Source organism: Antedon bifida, chromosome 2, assembly GCF_963402885.1.
Source record: "Antedon bifida chromosome 2, ecAntBifi1.1, whole genome shotgun sequence".
Taxonomy (NCBI): Eukaryota; Metazoa; Echinodermata; class Crinoidea; order Comatulida; family Antedonidae; genus Antedon; species Antedon bifida.
In genome coordinates this window covers 33,136,260-33,158,844 of record NC_136227.1, presented here as the reverse complement: position 1 = coordinate 33,158,844, position 22,585 = coordinate 33,136,260, and the positions used below count along the sequence as shown (strand labels likewise).

Here is a 22,585-nt window from a genome sequence, read left to right as displayed (position 1 = left end):
GTAAGTATTTTTCTAAAATAGTTTCTGTAGAATTTTGAGTGAATAAGTATACAGAAAGACCTGCGCCAGACTGTGGAACAGCTTTTGTGACGTCACGGCCAAAGTCAATAGCGACATGTGATCGTGATATTAAAGTTGACCTCAAAGAGAGTGGCGCGCATTAATTGTTGCTACGAAATGAATATTGGAATATTGAAATGAATATTGATAGTTCTTTTGCAATTTACACATTGTATAAATGTGTGTTGGTACAATGCATATAAGAACAATTATCATCTGCAATCACAAATTGCCCTTTTAATATTACAAGTTTTAGTTTTAGTAAGTACCATATAATGTATTGCTGTTTATTTACTAATCTTTTTTTTAAATGTTTTTGCAAATAAAAAATACCATGAATATAATATATACTAAAATAATCTGCAGTTTTTAAATATTATTCAAAAAGAGTCTAGGTAATTTTCTAAAAATACTTTCTAGGGATTTTTGAATGGAATAATTATAGACGTCGTACGATATATTCGTGTACGTTGGACCGTGGAATAGCTTTTGTGACGTCACACACAAAGTCAATATAGCATACATGTACGTGGATTATGAATCATAATTACACAGTAGTTGACGTCAAAGGGAGTGGTGCAGTTGCTGCTATAAATCGTCACATTTTACTGTATCGGTATATTGATAGTCCAGATACGAGATCCAGTTACAGTCCAGTCTTAAGCCAATTTGTAAGTTTACATCATTTCATTAATATAGCCTAATTTATTTGCAAAACAATAATATGAGAATATAGGCATAAAGTAGAGTGTGGATTGTGGTATATGTCTTGTTAATATTACTGAACCTACTAGTATTCTTGTGCCACACATAATCGTCAACAAACTAATTCCATCACAACAAACGATATATCATATAAGATAATTATAATTACCTATGTATGTTTTTTTATATTTAAGTACGGTTTTATACATGCTAACATTCAATCTAATTTTTCCAGTGATTGCCGAACCTGATCTTAATCCTCGGGTGATTGCCGAACCTGATCTTAATCCTCGGGTGATTGCCGAACCTGATCATAATCCTCGGGTGATTGCCGAACCTGATCATAATCCTCGGGTGATTGCCGAACTGATCATAATCATAAATGTAGCGGGTGTTCACTCCTCTTGCGTTCTGCGCAATGCTAACACCGCCAACTACAATAATATTAAACTTACTCGTACCACATTTATAGGCTTACTATAGTTATTTTTACGTTTAATGGGAGGGAGCGAGTATGTGGTTGTGGATCGAAAATGACCTGTTCCTGTTAATTGAACGTACACCCTATAAAGAACAAGCACACATTTTTCTCATCTCTCAATCCAGAATGTGGCCATCACAATAATCAAATCAGATACATACATCTTTCAGTTTTTATATTTTAACTATGCTATAGTGTAATACAGTAAATTCGTTAAATTTTGACTAATATTCCATTAATGTGAAGTTCTTTGTGTTCAGTTTGTCACTGATGCCCAACCTGTCCTGTCCAATCCTGAAGTACGCACGGGTAGCAAGACATAAAGAACATTATATAAATTGCTGGGATGCTCCACACTTATTGACTATAAACAAACTGCAGACAGTTCAATCATTGATCTTATCGTTACATTGAACTTGGTATCAAACGATCATCACTTCATAAGTATACATCAGCCTATCGGAAGTAGATATATTTGTGAATATGATCCGATTTAACACTTATTTTTCAGGAATGAAGACAGAAATTTGAAAAATGGCAACAGGTACACTGATAATGTATTTACTCATAAAGACTTAATACAAAATTATAAACATATATTAGTATAATAAGTACCGACATAAAAAAAGATCGGTCCGCTTTACATGATTACATACAGTAATCCTAGTGTTGCATTAAATAATAATACACATTTTTAATATTGTTCTGTTTTCACCATTTTATAGATTTTGATCTAGATTTAGTAAATGTTTCAACTTGGTATGATGAACGTAATCTCGTCACAAAGCTGAAAGTTTTGTACAAAGATTTGATTGCAGCATCGAACATAGACAGCGCCACCAACACAATACACTTACTACAGGAATTAAGGGCAAATGGACGTTTAAGTTCAGACAATCGTATATTGTTATACGAGACAATAAAAGTAACTGAACAGTTTGGTGTCATAGATCGTCTCAAACATTCTTTTCTCGATGTTCAAGAAATTACTATGTTCACTCGATATCGACTCCAAATTGTAGCTTTCGGAAATGGACTTAGACAGGCTGATGTGGACAAAATAGATGCATTGTACAATGGTAGTGCGTTAAAGAATTATAAAGATGCTTGGAGTATGATTCTGGATTTGGAACAGAGAAAAAAAATCTGTGAAGAAAAAATTGAAGAATTTATTAACAATTTAAGACAAGTTGGACTGGAATCAAGAGTAACACATCTGACTGAAGGTATGTTAGTGAGAAAAGCGTAAAAAACATTAATTTGGTAAAAAGAAATATAAAACAGTCTGGCAACATTAAATCCATGTCCGCCGACTGAAGGTGCATGTTAATACATTGCAGTTGTTTTGTTATGTTAATTATTATTATTTTGTATATACAATGAAAAATATTTGTGTTGAATTAATGTAATAAATGATATTTTTAAAGAAGCATACCGGTATAGAATATCATTGTAGCCTAAATTCAGGTTTTGTCCTGTCATTTATTAAACAGGGCAAGTGGCAACCAGTAGTAATGAAGAACAAGGAATGCGAAAAAGATTTAAATCAGAAACAGATTAGTTACTAATAATGTACCGTATAATTTTGCTCTCAATCGGTAGTTTTTTAGGTAGAATAAGTATTTCATTTTTTTTTCTTATTATTATTATTCTATTATTAAAACAGGGCAAGTGGCAACCAGCAGTAGTAATGAAGAACAAGGAATGCGAAAAGAAGGTAAATCAGAAACAGGTGAGTTACTAATGTACTGTATAATTTAAAACAAGGAATTCGAAAAGAGGTTAAATCAAAAAACAGTTTAGTTGCTTTCAGAATAATAATAATTAAACAAAATCCTTTTTGATGTTTAATTCCAATCCTAACCACGTGTAGAACGATTTAATAATTAGGAAGATTCATTGTTTTAAAAACGAAATGTTGTTAACATCATAAAAAGTAAGACTCATATTACACATATCATAATTCTTTGGGATCCAATAAGCTTAATTCTAATCCGCATTGCAAAGTTTGTTTACTGAATTAAAATAAAAATAGGTCTACTTAGGCCTAAAAGTTTTTAAGATTTTCAGAGGACGTTTTATTATTTCCGATGGATTAAACATTGTGTTTGCCGCCCTCTATAATTCCGCCTATACTACAATTCAATGAAAAAACGAATGTTGCAACAATAACTTCATTAACCATAAAGTGTGATTAAAGTTTCTGATCTGGCGAAAAAATAAACAACAATAATATACAAGGGAAAATCTAAAAGTGAATAATGGCCTCATACTACATTTCTATAACAATCAAAAATTCTTAATGCATTAAAAACATGAGATGAGTAGTAATAATTTTTATTTTTAATTCATTTATATTTAATTTTACTTTCTATGGACCAGAGATTCCGAGATAAAAGATTGAATGAATAATAAAATCACATCGTCTTGCTCATTATAAAATCATAATTAATTTGAAAATAAAATGTCTTCATAAAACAATTAATGAGATTTTGTAATCAAATTAAAAAATAGTAATTCACCGTAATATTACATGTACTGTACTGTAGTTACAATCATCTTAGTTCAAATATATAACATTGTTTAAAGTTTCGTTCTGATTAATGATATACAGAGCCATGGCTCTGATGATATATTATGTATGCCGCCCTCTATAATCCCTTTGATTTTCATGGATACAGCGTTAATTAAGGCCTATAAATGCACATTGTATCATGCCATTTGGCATAAAATTGAGGATAATCATAAATAAATGTGATTATGACGTAGAGAATTGTGAATTCAGTTTCAATCATAAACATCTTACGTAACAAATAGCCTTTTAACCTAATAACATACATGCATGGTATTATAAAAAACATTACAATTTGTTCTATGTACCCAAAAATCCGGGCGATTTCCGCTAAACGGCACGAAATCACCGAAAAACAGCTATTTTTTGAAAGTTTTTTCAATGTAACTTTGTTATTAATTGACCGATTTTTATGGCTGTTTCGACATTGTAATGCCTAATTAAGTACCTACAATGTCATGTTTTTTTTAATTTAAAAAAACCTAAAACGTCGTCGGCATTGATTTTTAAAGTTAGACGATTTGAAAATTGCCCTGTGTTAAAGAATAGGCTTGTTTTGCAAATTTGTTGAGATCTTTACAAAAACGTTCATAACGTTTGACCTAGTTATCCAATGATATTGGCTGTTCCACCATGCAAAAGCTAATCAATCAAGCTTTCTAATGACCTAAATTAAAATTTGATTGGTTCAGATACTTCGTCGGCACAGCCCCTTTTTTGAAGCAGTGTTTTAGTTTGTCAGTGACCGGCTAGTGTTAAAGGATAGGCGAACATTTTCGAAGTCGACAAAGCTTTCCTTAACAGTCAGAACGTAACGTTAAAACTAAAATTACAGTTGCTGAAAAACTACTTATCCAAAACGCTTAATTTTTTCACGAAAGTTAATAGTTTTAAAACACTTGGTTTATTTGAAAACCACCAGCGTGGTTTTGCCGTATTGGCGGACTCGTCCATTTTACTAATAGGACAAGGATTGTAGCACATATAAAACGTTGAATTTGACCTATGTGGTTTCCATTTCTGTTTTCTAATGTAAAATTAATATTATATTATTAGTATCTCTATGTAATATATTATATATTCATATTGTACTAGTTAGCATACATACTGTTATACTGCACTTTGTTTTGATGATTTTTCAACACAGGGAGTTGGTATACCCTTAGTTCTACTAAAATTATTATTACTTTTATTTGTTTGTGCAATATTTGAAGATTGCTATAAAAATAGAAATAATTTAAATATAATATATTTAACAGATTAAGTGTACGCACTATGCCTATGGAACAGATTACCTATTGGGCGTAGTTCAGTATGACACATCTGATGTTCTATTATTACCTTCTGTATCAGCCTCCGCCCTTTTGGGATTTTTTTCTATACAATACTTATTGTTAATGTACCATAGTTATTTTAAGGGGAATAGTCTCCTAATAAATAGTTCTTAACACTCTAACATTGTTCTTTTGTACCTATAATTGTATTGCTTTGTTTTCTTGTATTAAAAACTTGTGTTAACTGTCTGAAAGTTACCTCCTAGCAAAGTGGGACGACCCAACATGCTTCATTACCCACCACTGTATTAGGGAGCAGATTGAGATCAACTGATAAGAACCCAACGCACTAAAATTAAATAGGCCAAAAAAACAAAACAAATTGTAATGACAACACGTCACAACCTGGGTCGTGTATCATAACTCTTTTCACGAAAGACCAACGAATAGAATATGTAAAATAAAATATATTTAATATTGCAAACGTGTGTTTATACAACAGCAGCTCCACGATAATTACCAGCTAATTTTAATTTAGGATAAATGACAAGGTTTTTAATTCAATTAATTCGTACACGCGTGCAATATTTCAATTTTGAATAAAAGCAAATTTAATTAGATTTGTAACTTTTCCTATTAAAGTAAATGTCAAAACTATCACTTTGAACGCAATTTATATTATTATTGTTATTTGTTATTGCTTTCGTATTAAGAACAAAAGTTGTACTGAGATGCCTGAAAAATCTTTATTTTGTTATACTATTGTACAACTCCTTTTTTATTTCACCTACCAAAAAATGAATATATGCGTGTTACAACGCTAATGTCGTAAACAGTGAATCTAGAAAAATCAGCTTTAGTAAAACTTCCAGCTAGTAGAAACACACACAGCTTATGTAGAACAGTCAAAAGTTAATGGAGTATAACGAAATTGCCTCACGCTAATGTAGTTTTACTATCGACGATCAGCATAGAATTATTATATTTTTTACAAAATTGAACCTTTGTTTAAAAAAAAGCGACCGCCTTGCTTTCTTCCTAAAAGCGGCCATCAGCATCAATGATTTATATGGTTTTACCATAAGCGGTGGATTGCTCTACATTAAACGGTTGTTACGATTAATTTGCTGGCGACCACCAGTCGTTTAACAGAGTTTTCTTTCTGATTGATAATAAATTGTGTTTGTCGCCCTCTATATTATTTACTTCGTTTACTACTTCGGCGCGGCTTCAGCATTATTTATTGTATTGCAGTACTAGAAATTGCAAGGCCCTTATTAAATAAAATAAATATATTAACTAAATATTGTTTTGCCATTTTTCTTCGCATCTAGACAAGATTGAAGAATATCTGCTTCAAAGACAAAGGCAATTGTGTAGTCAGGCCAGTAGATTTACACCAGCAACAATGCGTGGTAGATACACAGTTGACATTTCGCAGATGTTTACCGATATGGAACTACTGAAAGAAGGTGACAAGAATGAAGGCTGCAAACCAACAACATTAACAGAAGTGGTAGATGTTATCAGTTCCAAACCTGGATGTAGAGCTCTTATAGATGGAGAGGGTGGGATAGGTAAAACTACCATATTAAGGCATTTATCATACAACTGGGCTACGGCTACTCAATCAATTAAATCATTTAAAGGTAAAATTGTATTTCTTTTAAGTGTAAGGGATTTAGAAAAGGATGACAACATTTTCGATCAAATTGTTAAGCAAATTGATATGACAGATTTTAATTTAGATACAGATATCCCAGAGGACCCACGGTTAATTAAAAAATTCATAAAGAAAAATGACGATAAAGTTGTACTGCTACTAGATGGGTTAGATGAATTAAGATTTAATAATCCAAGCGTAATTAGTCTGTTCAACAAGAACAACTTAAAAAACAGTACCGTAATACTTACTTCACGATCAGAAAACATAGATGAATTCGTAAAAGAAAGTGACGTACATGTAAGAGTTAATGGGTTTAACAACGAGAGCATAGGAAAGTACATTGACAAACATTTTGAGTATTTTGAAAAACCACAATTGGGAGAATCCCTTCGAAACGAATTGAATATTGACACTAATTATTGGGCTGGGATAAAACATCCTGAAGCGTATGAAATGTGCAAAAACCCGATGCTACTTTTTTCAATCTGTTTGCTATGGGAAGGCAGTCAAAGCCTTCCTACAGATAAAGCTGAACTTTTTAAAGAAATATTTCGTAATATTTTAAATCAGTTCAACAAACAAGAACAATTCGCCAAGCTTTCTAAATTTGAAGACACACCAGCAAAATATGTTAATGCTATGATTTTGTTGGGAAAATGTATGTATGATAGCTTGAAAGTAAATCAACTTTCAATAAACATGAAAGATTTGAATGATAAACATACGAATAAAGATTTGGTTGATATGTCCGTGAAACTTGGATTTGTTTATGAAGAAGCACCGATTTTAAAATCGAATTTTGATATCATTTTTATGCCTCCCCACAAATTGATAGTAGAGTCATTGGTGGGATTTTACTTGTGCAAATTATGTGAACGTGAAGGTATGGAGAATGAGTGCTCAGATGTACGAACATTACTTACACCATTGGATGATGATGAGTGGGAGGTGATACGAGAGAGTAAGCATTTATACAGAGCGACAGAGTTTGCAATTGGTTTCCTTGGTGATAAAGCTGGCGGTTTCCTCAAGCACTGGGTTACAAATAGTTTGTCAACATATCGCAATCTGCCGAGAAATTTAAACTTGGTTAAAAAAGAACATAAAGATGCTGTGGTAAATGAATTAATTAATTACATGACAAGCAAAGATTTAGAAATAAATAATCATTTGGATGATATATCTACCTCTATAAGAATGTTTATTGATCACATTAGTCCAGGTGAACAATGTGACGGGCATTTCATACGTCTAATTATGCAATTGTATTGTATGCAATATGTTGATGTTAGTGTCGGTGCCTTTTGTAGTAAGATGGCATTGGAGCGAAAGGGAAGAGTTATTGCACACATTTTAGGCATTGAAGGTGAATATGACTATGTTGGGATTTGGAATCTATCACGTGATGTATTTAATGACTTTGTATCAGAATGTTCTCTCAAACAATTTCAATTAGCATTACGTTCTCTCGATATCTTTGATAGTAAACTTCACAACATTGATGTTAATACATTTTCTTCATTTCTCATTATGTGTCCTAAGCTGAGGGAGCTTTACATGAGGGATTGCAATCTATCAGCTGACGACATTCGTCACGTGTCTGAAAAGTGTTCAATAAGAAATATTAGATTTCATCATCCTAGTTTTCACTGATAACGTATGTTACTTCTACTATATAACAGACACATTTTTAAATCTCGCAGCAAGCAGGTGTCAATTTTTGATATCGCAAATAATTGCATTTCTAACATTAAATTTGTATTCAATATAAAAACGACCTGTTATATATAAATCGTATAGTAGATTAAATCAATATGATAATCTAAAACATAAAAATGTTTGTAAACATTTTATTTTGACATACTTTACCTTCATCGACGGAGCGCGCGCGCGTACTTCCGCACGCGGCACACTAGCAACGGAAGTAATAATTATTAACAGCTGTAGCATGCAGATAAACAAGAATGTTTGTTTCTTATTCATTATAATCTTTATAAGCTGTGCTGACATATTAAATGAAAATGATTTTTTTATAATAATGCAATGTTTTTTACTTTATATATTGTATAGAATTGGTTGTGCGTGTTTTAAAGTAATTATGTGATAATATTATATTAAATGTAATTAATACAACTCTTTATAATTAGGTTGGATGGTTAAATACTAAAAGTAAAGTGGTACAACTTGAAACTATAAAACATAACATGAACATAATGATGAAACGTAATTTGTTATCAAAAGCAGTTTTATTAAATGAAAACGTAATTAGAAATTAAATTAACAAATAAACACATTATGAGATGTTTTGGCACAGTAACAACAACAGAACAAAGTTGTAGTAGAATTTGTAAAACTAAAAATGACAAAAATCAAACAATGAAGACATTATATAATATAGTTTGATATCAATGATTAGTTTCATTGGTGTGTTTTTAAATATATTTTTTGATGTAGACTTATTTTTTATGTTATGATGTAGAAATAGTGAAATATAATTCTGTATAAAATAAATTTAAGGGTGAAAATATATAGATTGGAATAATTAAAAGTTCTACTTAATGTTCAGATATATTTGTGTACAGTCTTTGATTTTCTTTATGTTGTAAGAGTAATAACACTTGGTGTTAAAAATAGTTTAAACCTGAACACTGTGCTGACTTGTAATAACACTTGGTCTTAACAATAGTTTAAACCTGAACACTGTGCTGACTTGTAATAACACTTGGTGTTAACAATAGTTTAAACCTGAACACTGTGCTGACTTGTAATAACACTTGGTGTTAACAATAGTTTAAACCTGAACACTGTGCTGACTTGTAATAACACTTGGTGTTAACAATAGTTTAAACCTGAACACTGTGCTGACTTGTAATAACACTTGGTGGTAATAATAGTTTAAACCTGAACACTGTGCTGACTTGTAATAACACTTGGTGTTAACAATAGTTTAAACCTGAACACTGTGCTGACTTGTAATAACACTTGGTGTTAACAATATTTTAAACCTGAACACTGTGCTGACTTGTAAATAACACTTGGTGTTAATAATAGTTTAAACCTGAACACTGTGCTGACTTGTAATAACACTTGGTGTTAACAATAGTTTAAACCTGAACACTGTGCTGTGCAGAAAACAACAGTAACTACTTGCATAGAAATAAATGTCATAAATACCATTAACAATCCCAGATTTCAATTTGTGCAATATTGGGTATACAGTATGTGAACCCAGTACTGAGATCCTTAACGCCATGACATTCTCATCGCAGGATTCCAGAACCTTAAACACTTCATTTTCCTTTACTGGTTTCAATTTTTTCCCGCGTTATTCTCAACAAGGTCGCTGCGATCCAATAGGAGCTCAAGATCTGCGTCGCTGATGACTTGTTCTTCACAGTTTTTGATAATAGGGAGGTTTCGCAACGCTACAAATACGATAACGAAAACGGATACGTCATACATTTATGAAACTTTTGAGCTGATCCCCATTTCATATTCGTAAAGCGTATTTGTGTTGACGAATATCATCAGTCATATTCGTAACTACAAAACGAGTATAGTTTTTGATTATTTTCCACATTTTGCATTTGAATCAGAAATGATTCATGATTATAATATAATTATAGATTTATTGAAAGTAATTTACTAAAAGTAATTTACTAAAATAACAAGTCGATTTTGATAAATAGCAGTTTTTAAAGTGCTCACTCGCTTTGATGTTACGCTAGGCCTAGGCAGCCAAGCAACACGTACCTGCTGCGCTTCGAATTTACCGCAGTCACATTTTTTTTTTTGGATCGACGGCGCCCTCGATTTTTGCAGGCTTACGAAAACGAATACATGTGCGTGACGTATTCGTTTTCGTTATCGTATTCGTAGCGTTGCGAAACCTCTCTATTGCCAGAGTGATCAGTAGTAGTTCCATGGGATCCATCACAGCTTTTTACTGTAGAAGTCTATAAAACAATATGATTAATTTAACATATTTATTCGAATTGTTCAGGAGGGTTTTTAGGGAGGTGTGAAAGACAAAACTGACCTTGATGAATGACCATCTTCTCCAGCTTCCTCTTTGCAGCTGCTCTCTCCACTATCTTCTGGTCAATGGTGTTAATGGTCACTAACCTGTAGACAATCACTGGCTTTTCTTGACCAATTCTGTGGCATCTATCTTGGGCTTGTAGATCTGACTGTGGATTCTACAACTATATAAATGCTACTTTACAATGTATTGAAAGTCACTACACTAAAACAAAGATTACACCACAAGCTTGTGACTAATTATTATAACATGGGTTCAAGGATGTAGCCAATCAGACGCGCTGAAATGAGTCACTAGTGCGCTCTTTATTTTTTCACTATCATGCACTAGTGCAAAAAGTGCGCAGCTAAAAAGTATATTGCACTCTGTGTGTAAATTGTATGTCAGATTATTGATCACGCTGTAATAAAATGTAGTAATTATTTATTTAACTTACCCAATCACTGTCATATATAATGACTGTGTCAGCTGTTGTCAAGTAGATGCTTAACCCACCAGCTCTTGTTGAAAGCAGAAAGATGAAATAATCAGGACCATTGCTAAAATTACTAGTCTGAGAAAGATAATAACACAACTTTCTTCCACTAATTTTGAATAATTGAGACAAACAAACAAAAAACTGCTACAACCAACTGATATTAAAGATAATTAGCATTAGGTGGACATTTGGTAAAAATTAAGACAAACACATTTTCTATTTTTTCTCAGTAAAAACATTCATAATACTAATTAACATAATACAGCAGTAGTTGCTAAAATCAGAATGAGTGTATCAACTTAATTCAGTATCATTTATATTTACAAGTTCTTCCAAATAATTCTAAATTTCTTCATCTTCACCATATACCTGTTGTTGTCTCTCAGCAAAAGCCATGCTGCCATCTAGACGACAGTAGTTGTGGTTTCTTAAGTGGCAGTAATCTTCAAGTATGTCAAGCATTGAGGTCATCTGGGAAAAGATGAGGACCTACAGACAAACATATCAGACATTGAGGTCATCTGGGATAAGATCAGGACCTACAGACAAACAGACAAACATATCAGACATTGAGGTCATCTGGGATAAGATCAGGACCTACAGACAAACAGACATATAATTCAGATGTTTTTATAAAATAAGCTGGTACCAATTGCCAATTTCATTAACTTATTGCATTCTTTTAAACTAACATGAATATTTAAGATTGATACCTTGTGTCCACGCTTCTTTAGTTCAGGTAACATTCTCTCCAACACTAAAAGCTTTCCGCATGACTTGACAAGATCCTCGTCAACTTTGAACTGTTGCGTGACCGGGTCAAGTGGATATTCCAGTAGGTAAGGATGGTTACAGCATACAGTTATATTACAATGTTTTGAAGCTTAATATTAACTACTGATTCTGTATTTGATGGGGTCACACCAGGTGCAGTTGGTTCTCTGAAATAAATAATAAAAGGGGCATAAAGTAATGTACTCATGGATGTTGTAGTGGTGGAGGTGGACAGGGACACCCTCTCACCAGGTGCAGTCGCTTCTAGAGCATCCTCTCTTGGGTCGACCTTTTGGGGTCAATGTTACCTCTTCTCTTTTCTGTGGAACAAAAGGACGCCAAGATGAGTGACAACAACATTCTTTTTATATACACTTCAATAGTTTGGAACTTAATAACCTAAGGCACCTAAACAAACTATAGAAAGTGTGGCATTCGATTTTTTAACTTTTAGTTATCAACCAATCATTGGCTAATTCTTATGGCAATTTTTCAGCTGCAGAATCTCGCCTCATTTATTTTAGCATGTGTTTCTAATTTCATGTTAACTAACCCTAGATACTCTGGCTTGTAGGCAGCTAGGTTGATTATAACAGAGCCATGGCACGTGATGCAATGTTCTTACCTTGGGTTTGACATTATCAATAATTGACCTGTCTAGAGTTGATGCGTAGAATTCTTGTTGAATACTCGCCATTGGTGCATTTACAATGATCTCTTTCTTGGAGGTATTGTCAGGTCAACATCTGTCTTTAAGCGTCGTAATAAAAATGGCGTCAAGATCTATAAGATACAAACAGTTTAAATACAGAATAAAATTACAAACAGAAAATATCAACATTAATCTGTGCATGCATTTAAGCCGAGTATAATCTGTTCCGTTCTCATCGGGACTATAATTTGTCAATTTAACGTTCGGTCCGATAGATGGAGCAATTACCGTTCCCTTCGTTTTTGATCTAAGAAACTGTTAACTGATTTGTTGGCAGTACCTGGTGCATCATGGATATAACATGTTGTTCTCTCTCCTTAGCTACAATGGCTTCTTCATCTTCGTGACTTGAAAATGAATTAAAATCAAACCAGGATTCAAACCTGAAAAATAAAATAAAGAAAATTTACATCCACATCAGTTTTGTTCTTATACAGAGGGAAATTGTTTGGTGGGCAGTGATTGACATGTTTGCCTTTCACACCTGCTCCGGAAAATAAAAATCATGTCGCATTTTGTTTTCACGACGCACCATGTGCCATGTTCTTTTTCCTCGATATGCGTGTAGCTGCATGACACGTCATGAAAACAAAAAGTCACTAATGCTGTACGACGCACAATCTGTTGCGAACCTCAACTGGAGCTGGACCGGATCCAAATTGATAACAATTAAAACTTACGTTTGTAGATTATCAAACACTTCTGGTAGTAAGAAGTTTAGCATAGACCACAACTCAGACAGGTTGTTTTGAAGTGGGGTACCAGTAAGTAGAAGTCTGTTGGCAGATTGGTATGTCTTCAGTTCTCTAAAATAAACATAGTTGAATACAAATCAAACAATTTATCTTACCACCTTATTATTTTAATAGCTTGTATAAAGTGCCACCTGTAGGTCTACATGTTCGTGTTAGAGGTATAACTATATATGGTCTGTGTAGCAGCTGTAATCTTCAAGTATGTCACGCACTTTCATCCTGCTGTGAGAAGATGAGGACAATTAAGATCAGACATTGAGGTCATCTAGGCCCAGGCCTAGATAGTAGTAGGCTACTAAACTAGGCTAGTTAGAAGTCACACTTCCCTCCTGCGACTCTCTAGTTTGTGTGGGCTAGAAAAGAGAGAAAAAAAGAGTGGTACACGCACGACTGCTGGCTGCCTGTGTGTGGTGGAGGCCTATAGGGGGATAACAATTGATGTGTTCATAAATATTTGTCACGTTAGTTAGGTGCCATGCAGGCACCAGTAGAGTCTAGGCCTAGCGTATTACCAAAAAAGAAACAAACTAACACCCAGCTTACCTAAGTTTGTGGCTCTTAGAACAAACTACAACAGGCCTTACCTAGGCCTAGAGCTACACCTTTTTATTATTCATAAAGGCCGCGCTGTGTGAATTGATACCACCAAACCATTAACCACCTGCTCTAGTCGTTTTAAATAGAAACCAAAGAGCGCCTTCAACGGACAACATGACACCGTACCAGTTTTTTAAAAATAATTTATTTTACCAATTTAATTTTTCATCACTATTTCGATATCAAAATATAACTCAATTCGTTTATTTTTTTCGTACCCAGCATTTAAATACAATACAACAACAATTGTTTTGTAATATTGCCGGCGCAGTGACGATGCGATAATGCTGAGTCATCATGAGGACGGTAAAGATGCCAGTTTTAGCATATGAACCGTATAGCAAATATGTAAAAGGTATAAAATGATGAATGCCGACTGGACAAAGAAAGACAATGGAACAATTATGAGAATTGTTTGAAGGTTTGCTTGGCGAAATCAAATGTATATAAAGTTTGCAGTACCCACGTACGCGTATATTAGTTCTGAAATGAATGAATTGTTGGGTTTCTCGACGTTTCAATCATTAATTTGATCATCCTGTTTGTGAGAATCAGAAAATAAACTCCTCACTCTTAAGCAGGACGTCGGATCATAATTATCTATGAACATCAAAGCATAATTGATCGAAACGTTGAGAAACTCACGTCATTTTCAGAACCAAATAGGTTACCGTACGTTTTATTTAAACATTCTATTATGTATATTGATCTTGACATTTAAATCGAGGATTCTGTGTGTTTTTCTAAAAATAGTTTAGTGTAATTTTGAGTGAATAAGTATAGACTTCAGTAATCCTATTGTGTATCTACAGAAAGACCTGCATTAGACTGTGGAACAGCTTTTGTTACGTCACGGCCAAAGTCAATAGCGGCATGTGATCCCGATATTAAAGTTGACCTAGGGTGCAGTTGTTTCCAAATGAATATTGGAATAATTGATTCTTTTGCAATTTATATTTGTATACGTGTGTTTAGCTACAATCATCAATATACCTACTGTACCAGAAAAATTATTATCTGCAATTTTTTTTATTACTATAAGTCGGATACATTTTTGTTTGTTTGTTTTATTCGGTACAATCATTACCCTTAGATCTAAAAGAGCTTACCAATGGAGTCCTTATAACAAAAACATAGAAACATTCACAAAAATATAACAACCGTTCACAATTACTATCAGTCTAGCTATGCACATTAGGCCTACTAAGATAAAGCTTTATAGCACGTTTATACTCATTAAGTGTTTTTATACCTTTTATGTTTGGTGGAACATTATTCCAATCTTTAATATAGTATGATAATAAAATGTTTTCGAAGCTAACACTTTGATATTAGGAATTACAAAATGTTCATTTAATTTCCTCGTACAGTACGTAGAAATATTTGTAAAATTGTCTGCTAAAAAAGTGGAATCTACATCATGGTATATCTTATAGGCGTGGACCTATAATACCTGAAGTCTATCTTAGAAATTTAACTCTGTTGTTTATGTTCAGATAACCAACAGCCGTTTTGGTTGTTCCTGACCAATAGAGGCAATGTTGAGAATAAACCGTACAATTTTGTTTTGGGTTACCTGGAGTTTATTTGGAAGGAATGAAGTTATACCAGAATACCAGTCTGTTGCAGCATAGTCGAAAATACACTGAATTAATGCAGAGCATAACAGTTTCCCTTTGCTTGTCCAAACAGCTAGCCTGTCTGTACAGAAATTTCAATCTGGTCGAATTTGCTTTTGTTTCATAATAATACATGTAACATATTCTTCATTTGAAATACAGTTATCAATTTGTAAACCAAGGTACTTATGGAATCATGACTAAAGGACATTATGATCATTAAAAGTGATTTGAAATTCTAAATATTTTAAACTTTTCTTTTAGATCCAAACAAAATGCACTCCGTTTTTTGTGGGTGCATGGACAACTTATATTCAACTCCAACCACTTGTAACATAATTCCATACCATGACGTTTTGCAGTTTTTAAATATTATTTAAAAAGATTCTAGCTGGTAATTTTCTAAAAATACTTTCTCTGAAATTTTGAATGGAATATTTATAGACCAAAATATAAAGAAATTTCAATCTGGTCGAATTTGCTTTTGTTTCATAATAATACATGTAACATATTCTTCATTTGAAATACAGTTATCAATTTGTAAACCAAGGTACTTATGGAATCATGGCTAAAGGACATTATGATCATTAAAAGTGATTTGAAATTCTCAATATTTTAAACTTTTCTTTTAGATCCAAACAAAATGCACTCCGTTTTTTGTAGGTGCATGGACAACTTATATTCAACTCTAACCACTTGTAACATAATTCCATACCATGACGTTTTGCAGTTTTTAAATATTATTTAAAAAGATTCTAGCTGGTAATTTTCTAAAAATACTTTCTCTGAAATTTTGAATGGAATATTTATAGACGTCGTACGACGGTGTCGATATAATAATCGTATACATTGTGTTTCAACAGAAAGACAGTTGGACCGTGGAAAAGTTTTTGTGACGTCACGGACAAAGTCAATATAGCATACATATACGTGGATTATGAATAATAATTACACAGTAGTTGACGTCAAAGGGAGTGGTGCAGTTGCTGCTACAAATCGTCACATTTAACTGTATCGGTATATTGATAGTCCAGATACGAGATCCAGTTACAGTCCAGTCTTAAGCCATTTGTAAGTTTACACTGAATTATACAGTAGTTGACGTCAAAGGGAGTGGTGCAGTTGCTGCTATAAATCGTCACATTTAACTGTATCGGTATATTGATAGTCCAGATACGAGATCCAGTTACAGTCCAGTCTTAAGCCAATTTGTAAGTTTACAATTTCATTTTAATTAGTTCGGAACATTTATTTGCAAAACAATGAGAATATAGGTGTAGTTCTGATGACTTTTTTTAGTTAGGGGATAGGGTGTGGCTTCACGTGGTTTTGTTAAATAACTGAACGTAGGCCCTATTCCACATAATAATCGTAACAATAAACAGCGAGTTTCTCTGAACAGAAGAATGCCATCACAACAGGAAGTTGTCCCTGATCACAATAAACAATATATCATAATAATATAGGCATAAGATATAATACTTCTGCTTATATTTTAAGTAGGGTTCTAGTAATAAGGATACATTCAATTTATACTCATACGCAATGAATCAAAGATCTTGAAATCATTGAAAGTTCTATTCTCGTCCAACTTGACCGAAAAATAATAATAAAAACGAAGTCAGACTACCGTTTTGTAATGGAGTCTGGAATGATGCTTCTTTGTCTTTGTGTATGTTTTCGGCTCTCTTGTCTATCTTCCGTTTCTTTTCTTTTCTTGTCCCACTTTTTCATGAGTCAGACAGGGAACCAGCCTTCTTAAGATACTTACGTATCATCTCGAGCAGACATGTTTTCGGTTCTCTTGTCTCTCTTCCGTTTCTTTCATTCTCTTGTCCCACTCCTTTCCTCTGTGATTCAGACAGGGAACCAGCCTTCCCTAACATAATACTCCTTTTATAAAACTAAAACTGTATATGCAAGCAGAACGAAGCATTTTGGCATCAAGCCTTAGACCCTCTCATTCGAACTTTCTTTTTCGACTTAAAACTCGGTCTCTTTTTGTTTCAATATATTGCCTCTTTATAGGGGGTTTAGGCTCCACCCTGTAAGTCAATTAATCGATGCTGATTGGTTAAGTTCCTTTGTTTTTGGTATTTGATTTCTAGAAAATAAAAAATAAATAAATAAAATAAAACTTTATTGAACATAAGCCTTTAAATCGGCGGCACACGTTCTTACATACATTATGTTAGCCTGAAGGCTAAATAAAAGTATAAAGAGATGTAATAAATTACCATTCCCTAACATATACAGTAACATAGTATCTACATGAACATTCTAGAATAAGAGTATGTTTAGATTTAAGAAACCATGTATAATTAATATAAGAACAATCAGGAACATTCCAGAAGTATACTATAAACTGTAATCCAATAGAGTAAGAAGTATAAGGAATGATCTAGAAGGTCATATTGTATAATAAGGGGAAGTATGACAATTGTAAGGAGGGAGAAGGATTTTTGATTGAAGCATTTATTTTGAAGAAGGTAATTGAATATTAGATGTTGGATATTAGATTGTAAAGGTTATTGTGAAGCTGTTGTTTAAAGTGCTTACTGGATTGTTGAAGATTGAAGTTGATTGAAATGAAAGCTTTGTTTTGAGTTATTTTACAACTTTGTGGATTTTGTGTGTATACTTTTATGTCACAAGGGAGTTCCTAAAGTATTTTCAACCGCTCGGAAACATACATAAAGGGAGTTTGTGACAAGAGAAAATAAAAAAAAAACATTTATAAGAAAGGAAACGGATTGTACAATAAAGAAACTAAAGAGCAAAAAAGTACAATACTTAACTTTGATGGAGTGTTATTATTTATTATTAGTATTATTATCAATGTTATTAATATGTTATTTTTTAAAGAAAATATTATTAGACCTATTATTAAAGATGTCATTTAATTTAAATATTATATTGTTTATTATTATTTTATTATTTATGTTCTTGTTAATACTGTATATCATTTAATTATTATTATCACACTTTTTTGTCAAACTAGTTTGATAGTGTAGACAGAGCTTTAAGTTGGAATGAAAACGTATGAAACGACACTTCCTAAGTATACATCCTACCGGAAGTAGATTTATTTATTTGTAAATTAAATTATTTTTCAGAAATGAAGACACAAAATAGACACCATGGCAACAGGTAACACATAATGATTGTTTATTGTGTTGCATTGAGTAACGGTAGTGTATTGGAATTTTCAATTTTTATAATTATATGTTTTCATCATTGTAGATTTTAATCTGGATTTAGTGAACGTTTCAACTTGGTATGATGACCACCACCTATTTCGACTGCTGCAAGTTTTATACCGAGATTTAATTGCAGTAGCGGACATAGATAAAGCACGTAAAACGATAGACTTACTACACCAATTAATTAAATTTGGACATTTGAGTTCAGAAAAGCTTACAGTACTTTATCAAACAATCAAAATAACTCAAACGTTTGGTGTTATCAAAGTTCTCCAACAATCTTTTCTCGATGTTCAAGAAATCAAGATTACACATTTCACCCCATATCGACACTGGATTGTCAATTTAGGAAATGCACTGACCAAAGAAGATATCGGCAAAATTGATGCACTGTACAATGGCAGTGCGTTAAAGAATTATGAAGATGTCTGGAGTATGATTTGGGATTTGGAACAGAGAAAAATAATTTGTAAACAAAGAAAAGAAGAGTTTATTAATGATCTAAGAAAGATTGGACTGGAATCAAGAGTGAAACCTCCGACTGAAGGTAAGTTAGTGCGAAGCGTTATGACAAAATGGTACCAAATATTATAATATAACAAAATTACAGTCGGTATAAAGGTGCATGTTATGAACATAAATATCTCTCTTTTGTTAGTTTCTTATACATAATGAAACATACTCATGTTGAATTAATGCTCCCTACTGACATTTTTAAAAAGAGGTATAGAATATCATTATACATTACATTTTGTCATTTATTAAAACAGGGCAAGTGGCAACCAGTAGTAATGACGAACAAGGAATGCGAAAAGAAGTTAAATCAGAAACAGGTTAGTTAATAATAATGTACCGTATAATTTTGCTCTCAATCGTTTGTTTTTTAGGTAGAATAAGTATTTTCATTTTTTGTTCTTATTATTCTATTATTAAAACAGGGCAAGTGGCAACCAGTAGTAATGAAGAACAAGGAATGCGAAAAGAAGTTAAATCAGAAACAGGTTAGTTACTAATAATGTACCGTATAATGTTGCTCTCAATCGTTAGTTTTTTAAATATTAATAATTGTCTTTTAATTTTTGTTCTTATTATTTTATTATTAAAACAGTAGCGACCAGTAATGAAGGACAAGGAATGTCAAAAGAGGTTAAATCAGAAACAGGTTAGTTGCTTTCAGAATAATAATTTAAACAAAATACTTTTTGATGTTTAATTCCAATCCTGACCACAATGTAGAACGATATAATAATAAGGAAGCTTCATTGTTTTAAAAACGAAATGTTGTTAACATCATAATAAGTACCACTCATATTACACATATTATTATTCTTTGGGATCCAATAAGCTTAATTCTAATCCGCATTGCAAAGTTTGTTTACTGAATACAAATAAAAATAGGTCTACTAAAAGTTAGATTTTCAGAGGACGTTTTATTAATTCTAATGGATTAAAAATTGTGTTTGCCGCCCTCTATAATTCAGCCTATACTACAATTCAATGAAAAAACGAATGTTGCAACAATAACTTCATTAACCATAAAGTGTGATTAAAGTTTATGATCTGGCGAAAAAATAAACAACAATAATATATACATGGGAACATTTTAAAGTGAATACTTGGCTTCATACTACATTTCTGTAACAATCAAACATTCTTAAAGCATTAAAAACATGAGATGAGTAGTAATAATTTTTATTTTTAATTCATTTAATTATATGTAATTTTACTTTCTATGGACCAGAGATTCTGAGATTAAATAATAAAAGATTGAATGATTAATAAAATCACATCGTCTTGCTCATTATAAAATCATAATTAATTTGAAAATAAAATGTCTTCATAAAACATTTAACGAGATTTTGTAATCAGATTCAAAAATAGTAATTCACCGTCAAATATATAACATTGTTTAAAGTTTTGTTCTGATTAATAATATATTATGTATGCTGCCCTCTATAATCCCTTTGATTTTCATGGATACAGCATTTATTAAGGCCTATAAATGCACAATGGTATATGCCATTTGGCATAAAATTTCAATCATAAACATCTTACACAACAAATAGCCTTTTAACCTAATAACATACATGCATGGTATTTAAAAAAAAAAACAAACAAAATGTCACACCCTGGGTCGTGTATCATTTAACTCGTTTCATGCACGAAAGACCAAAGTTAATAGAATATGTAAAATCAATTACATTTAATATTGCAAACGTGTGTTTACAACAGCAGCTCCACGATAATTACCAGCTAATTTTAATTTAGGATAAATGGCAAGGTTTTTAATTAAATTAATTCGTACACGCGTGCAATATTTCAATTTTGAATAAAAGCAAATTTATTTACAATTTTAACTTTTCCTATTAAAATTAAATGTAAAAACTATCACTTTGAACGCATTTTCTATTTCTGTTAATTTGTTATTGCTTTTGTATTAAGAACAAAAGTTGTACTGAGATGCCTGAATAATCTAATAAAATTAATAATTTAATTTGTTTTACTACACTGTAGGCCTACAACACGTATTTATTTCACCTACAAAAAAATGAATATATGCGTGTTACAAGGCTAATGTCATAAACAGTGAATCTAGAAAAATCAGCTTTAGTAAAACTTCCAGCTAGTAGAAACACACACAGCTTATGTAGAACAGTCAAAAGTTAATGGAGTAACGAAATTGCCTCACGCTACCTCACGCTAATGTAGTTTTACTATCGACGATCAGCATAGAATTATTATATTTTTTACAAAATTGAACCTTTGTTTAAAAAAAAGCGACCGCCTTGCTTTCTTCCTAAAAGCGGCCATCAGCATCAATGATTGATATGGTTTTACCATAAGCGGTGGATTGCTCTACATTTAACGGTTGTTACAATTTGCTGGCGACCACCAGTCGTTTAACAGAGTTTTCTTTCTGATTGATAATAAATTGTGTTTGTCGCCCTCTATATTATTTACTTGGTTTACTACTTCGGCGCGGCTTCAGCACTATTTATTGTATTACAGTACTAAAAATTGCAAGGCCCTTATTAAATAAAATAAATGTATTAACTAAATATTGTTTTTGCCATTTTTCTTCGTATCTAGACAAGATTGAAAAATATCTGCTTCAAAGACAAAGGAAATTGTGTAGCCAGGCCAGTAGATTTACACCTGCAACAATGCGTGGTAGATACAAAGTTGACATTTCGCAGATGTTCACTGATATGGAACTACACAAAGAAGCTAAAAATAATAAAGGCTGCAAACCAACAACATTAACAGAAGTGGTAGATGTAATCAGCTCCACCCCTGGATGTAGAGCTCTTATTGATGGGGAGGGTGGGATAGGTAAAACTACCATATTAAGGCATTTATCATACAACTGGGCTACGGCTACTCAATCAATTAAAGCATTTGAAGGTAAAATTGTATTTCTTTTAAGTGTACGGGATTTAGACAAAGATGATAACATTTCCGATCTCATTGTAAAGCAACTGGATATGGAAGATTTTAATTTAAAAACAGATCTCCCAGATGATCCACGGTTAATTAAGAAATTCATAAACAAACATGACGATAAAGTTGTACTGCTACTAGATGGGTTAGACGAATTGAGATTTAATAATCCAAGCGTAATTAGTCTGTTCAAAAAGAACAACCTA

General features: G+C 32.4%; 1 protein-coding gene and 1 pseudogene across 1 annotated transcript; one reads left to right on the top strand and one right to left on the bottom strand.

Annotated features, from left to right (window-relative positions):
• Positions 1-1,576: 1,576 nt before the first annotated feature.
• Positions 1,577-8,411, top strand: LOC144835638 (uncharacterized). Its single transcript, XM_078690714.1, has 4 exons — positions 1,577-1,790; positions 1,972-2,472; positions 2,913-2,963; positions 6,427-8,411. The coding sequence occupies exons 1-4, from the start codon at positions 1,781-1,783 to the stop codon at positions 8,409-8,411; spliced, it is 2,547 nt and encodes an 848-aa protein (XP_078546840.1). The 5' UTR covers positions 1,577-1,780.
• A 2,280-nt stretch (positions 8,412-10,691) lies between these two features.
• LOC144835637 (lymphocyte-specific helicase-like) lies at positions 10,692-17,526 on the bottom strand (annotated as a pseudogene).
• Between the last annotated feature and the right edge of the window lie 5,059 nt (positions 17,527-22,585).

Bases quoted from the DNA above. Each gene is read 5' to 3' on its own strand.
- LOC144835638 (XM_078690714.1), top strand. The intron at 2,473-2,912 runs GTATGTTAGTGA...TTATTAAAACAG, and splicing joins AGTAACACATCTGACTGAAG to GGCAAGTGGCAACCAGCAGT. The intron at 2,964-6,426 runs GTAAATCAGAAA...CTTCGCATCTAG, and splicing joins ACAAGGAATGCGAAAAGAAG to ACAAGATTGAAGAATATCTG.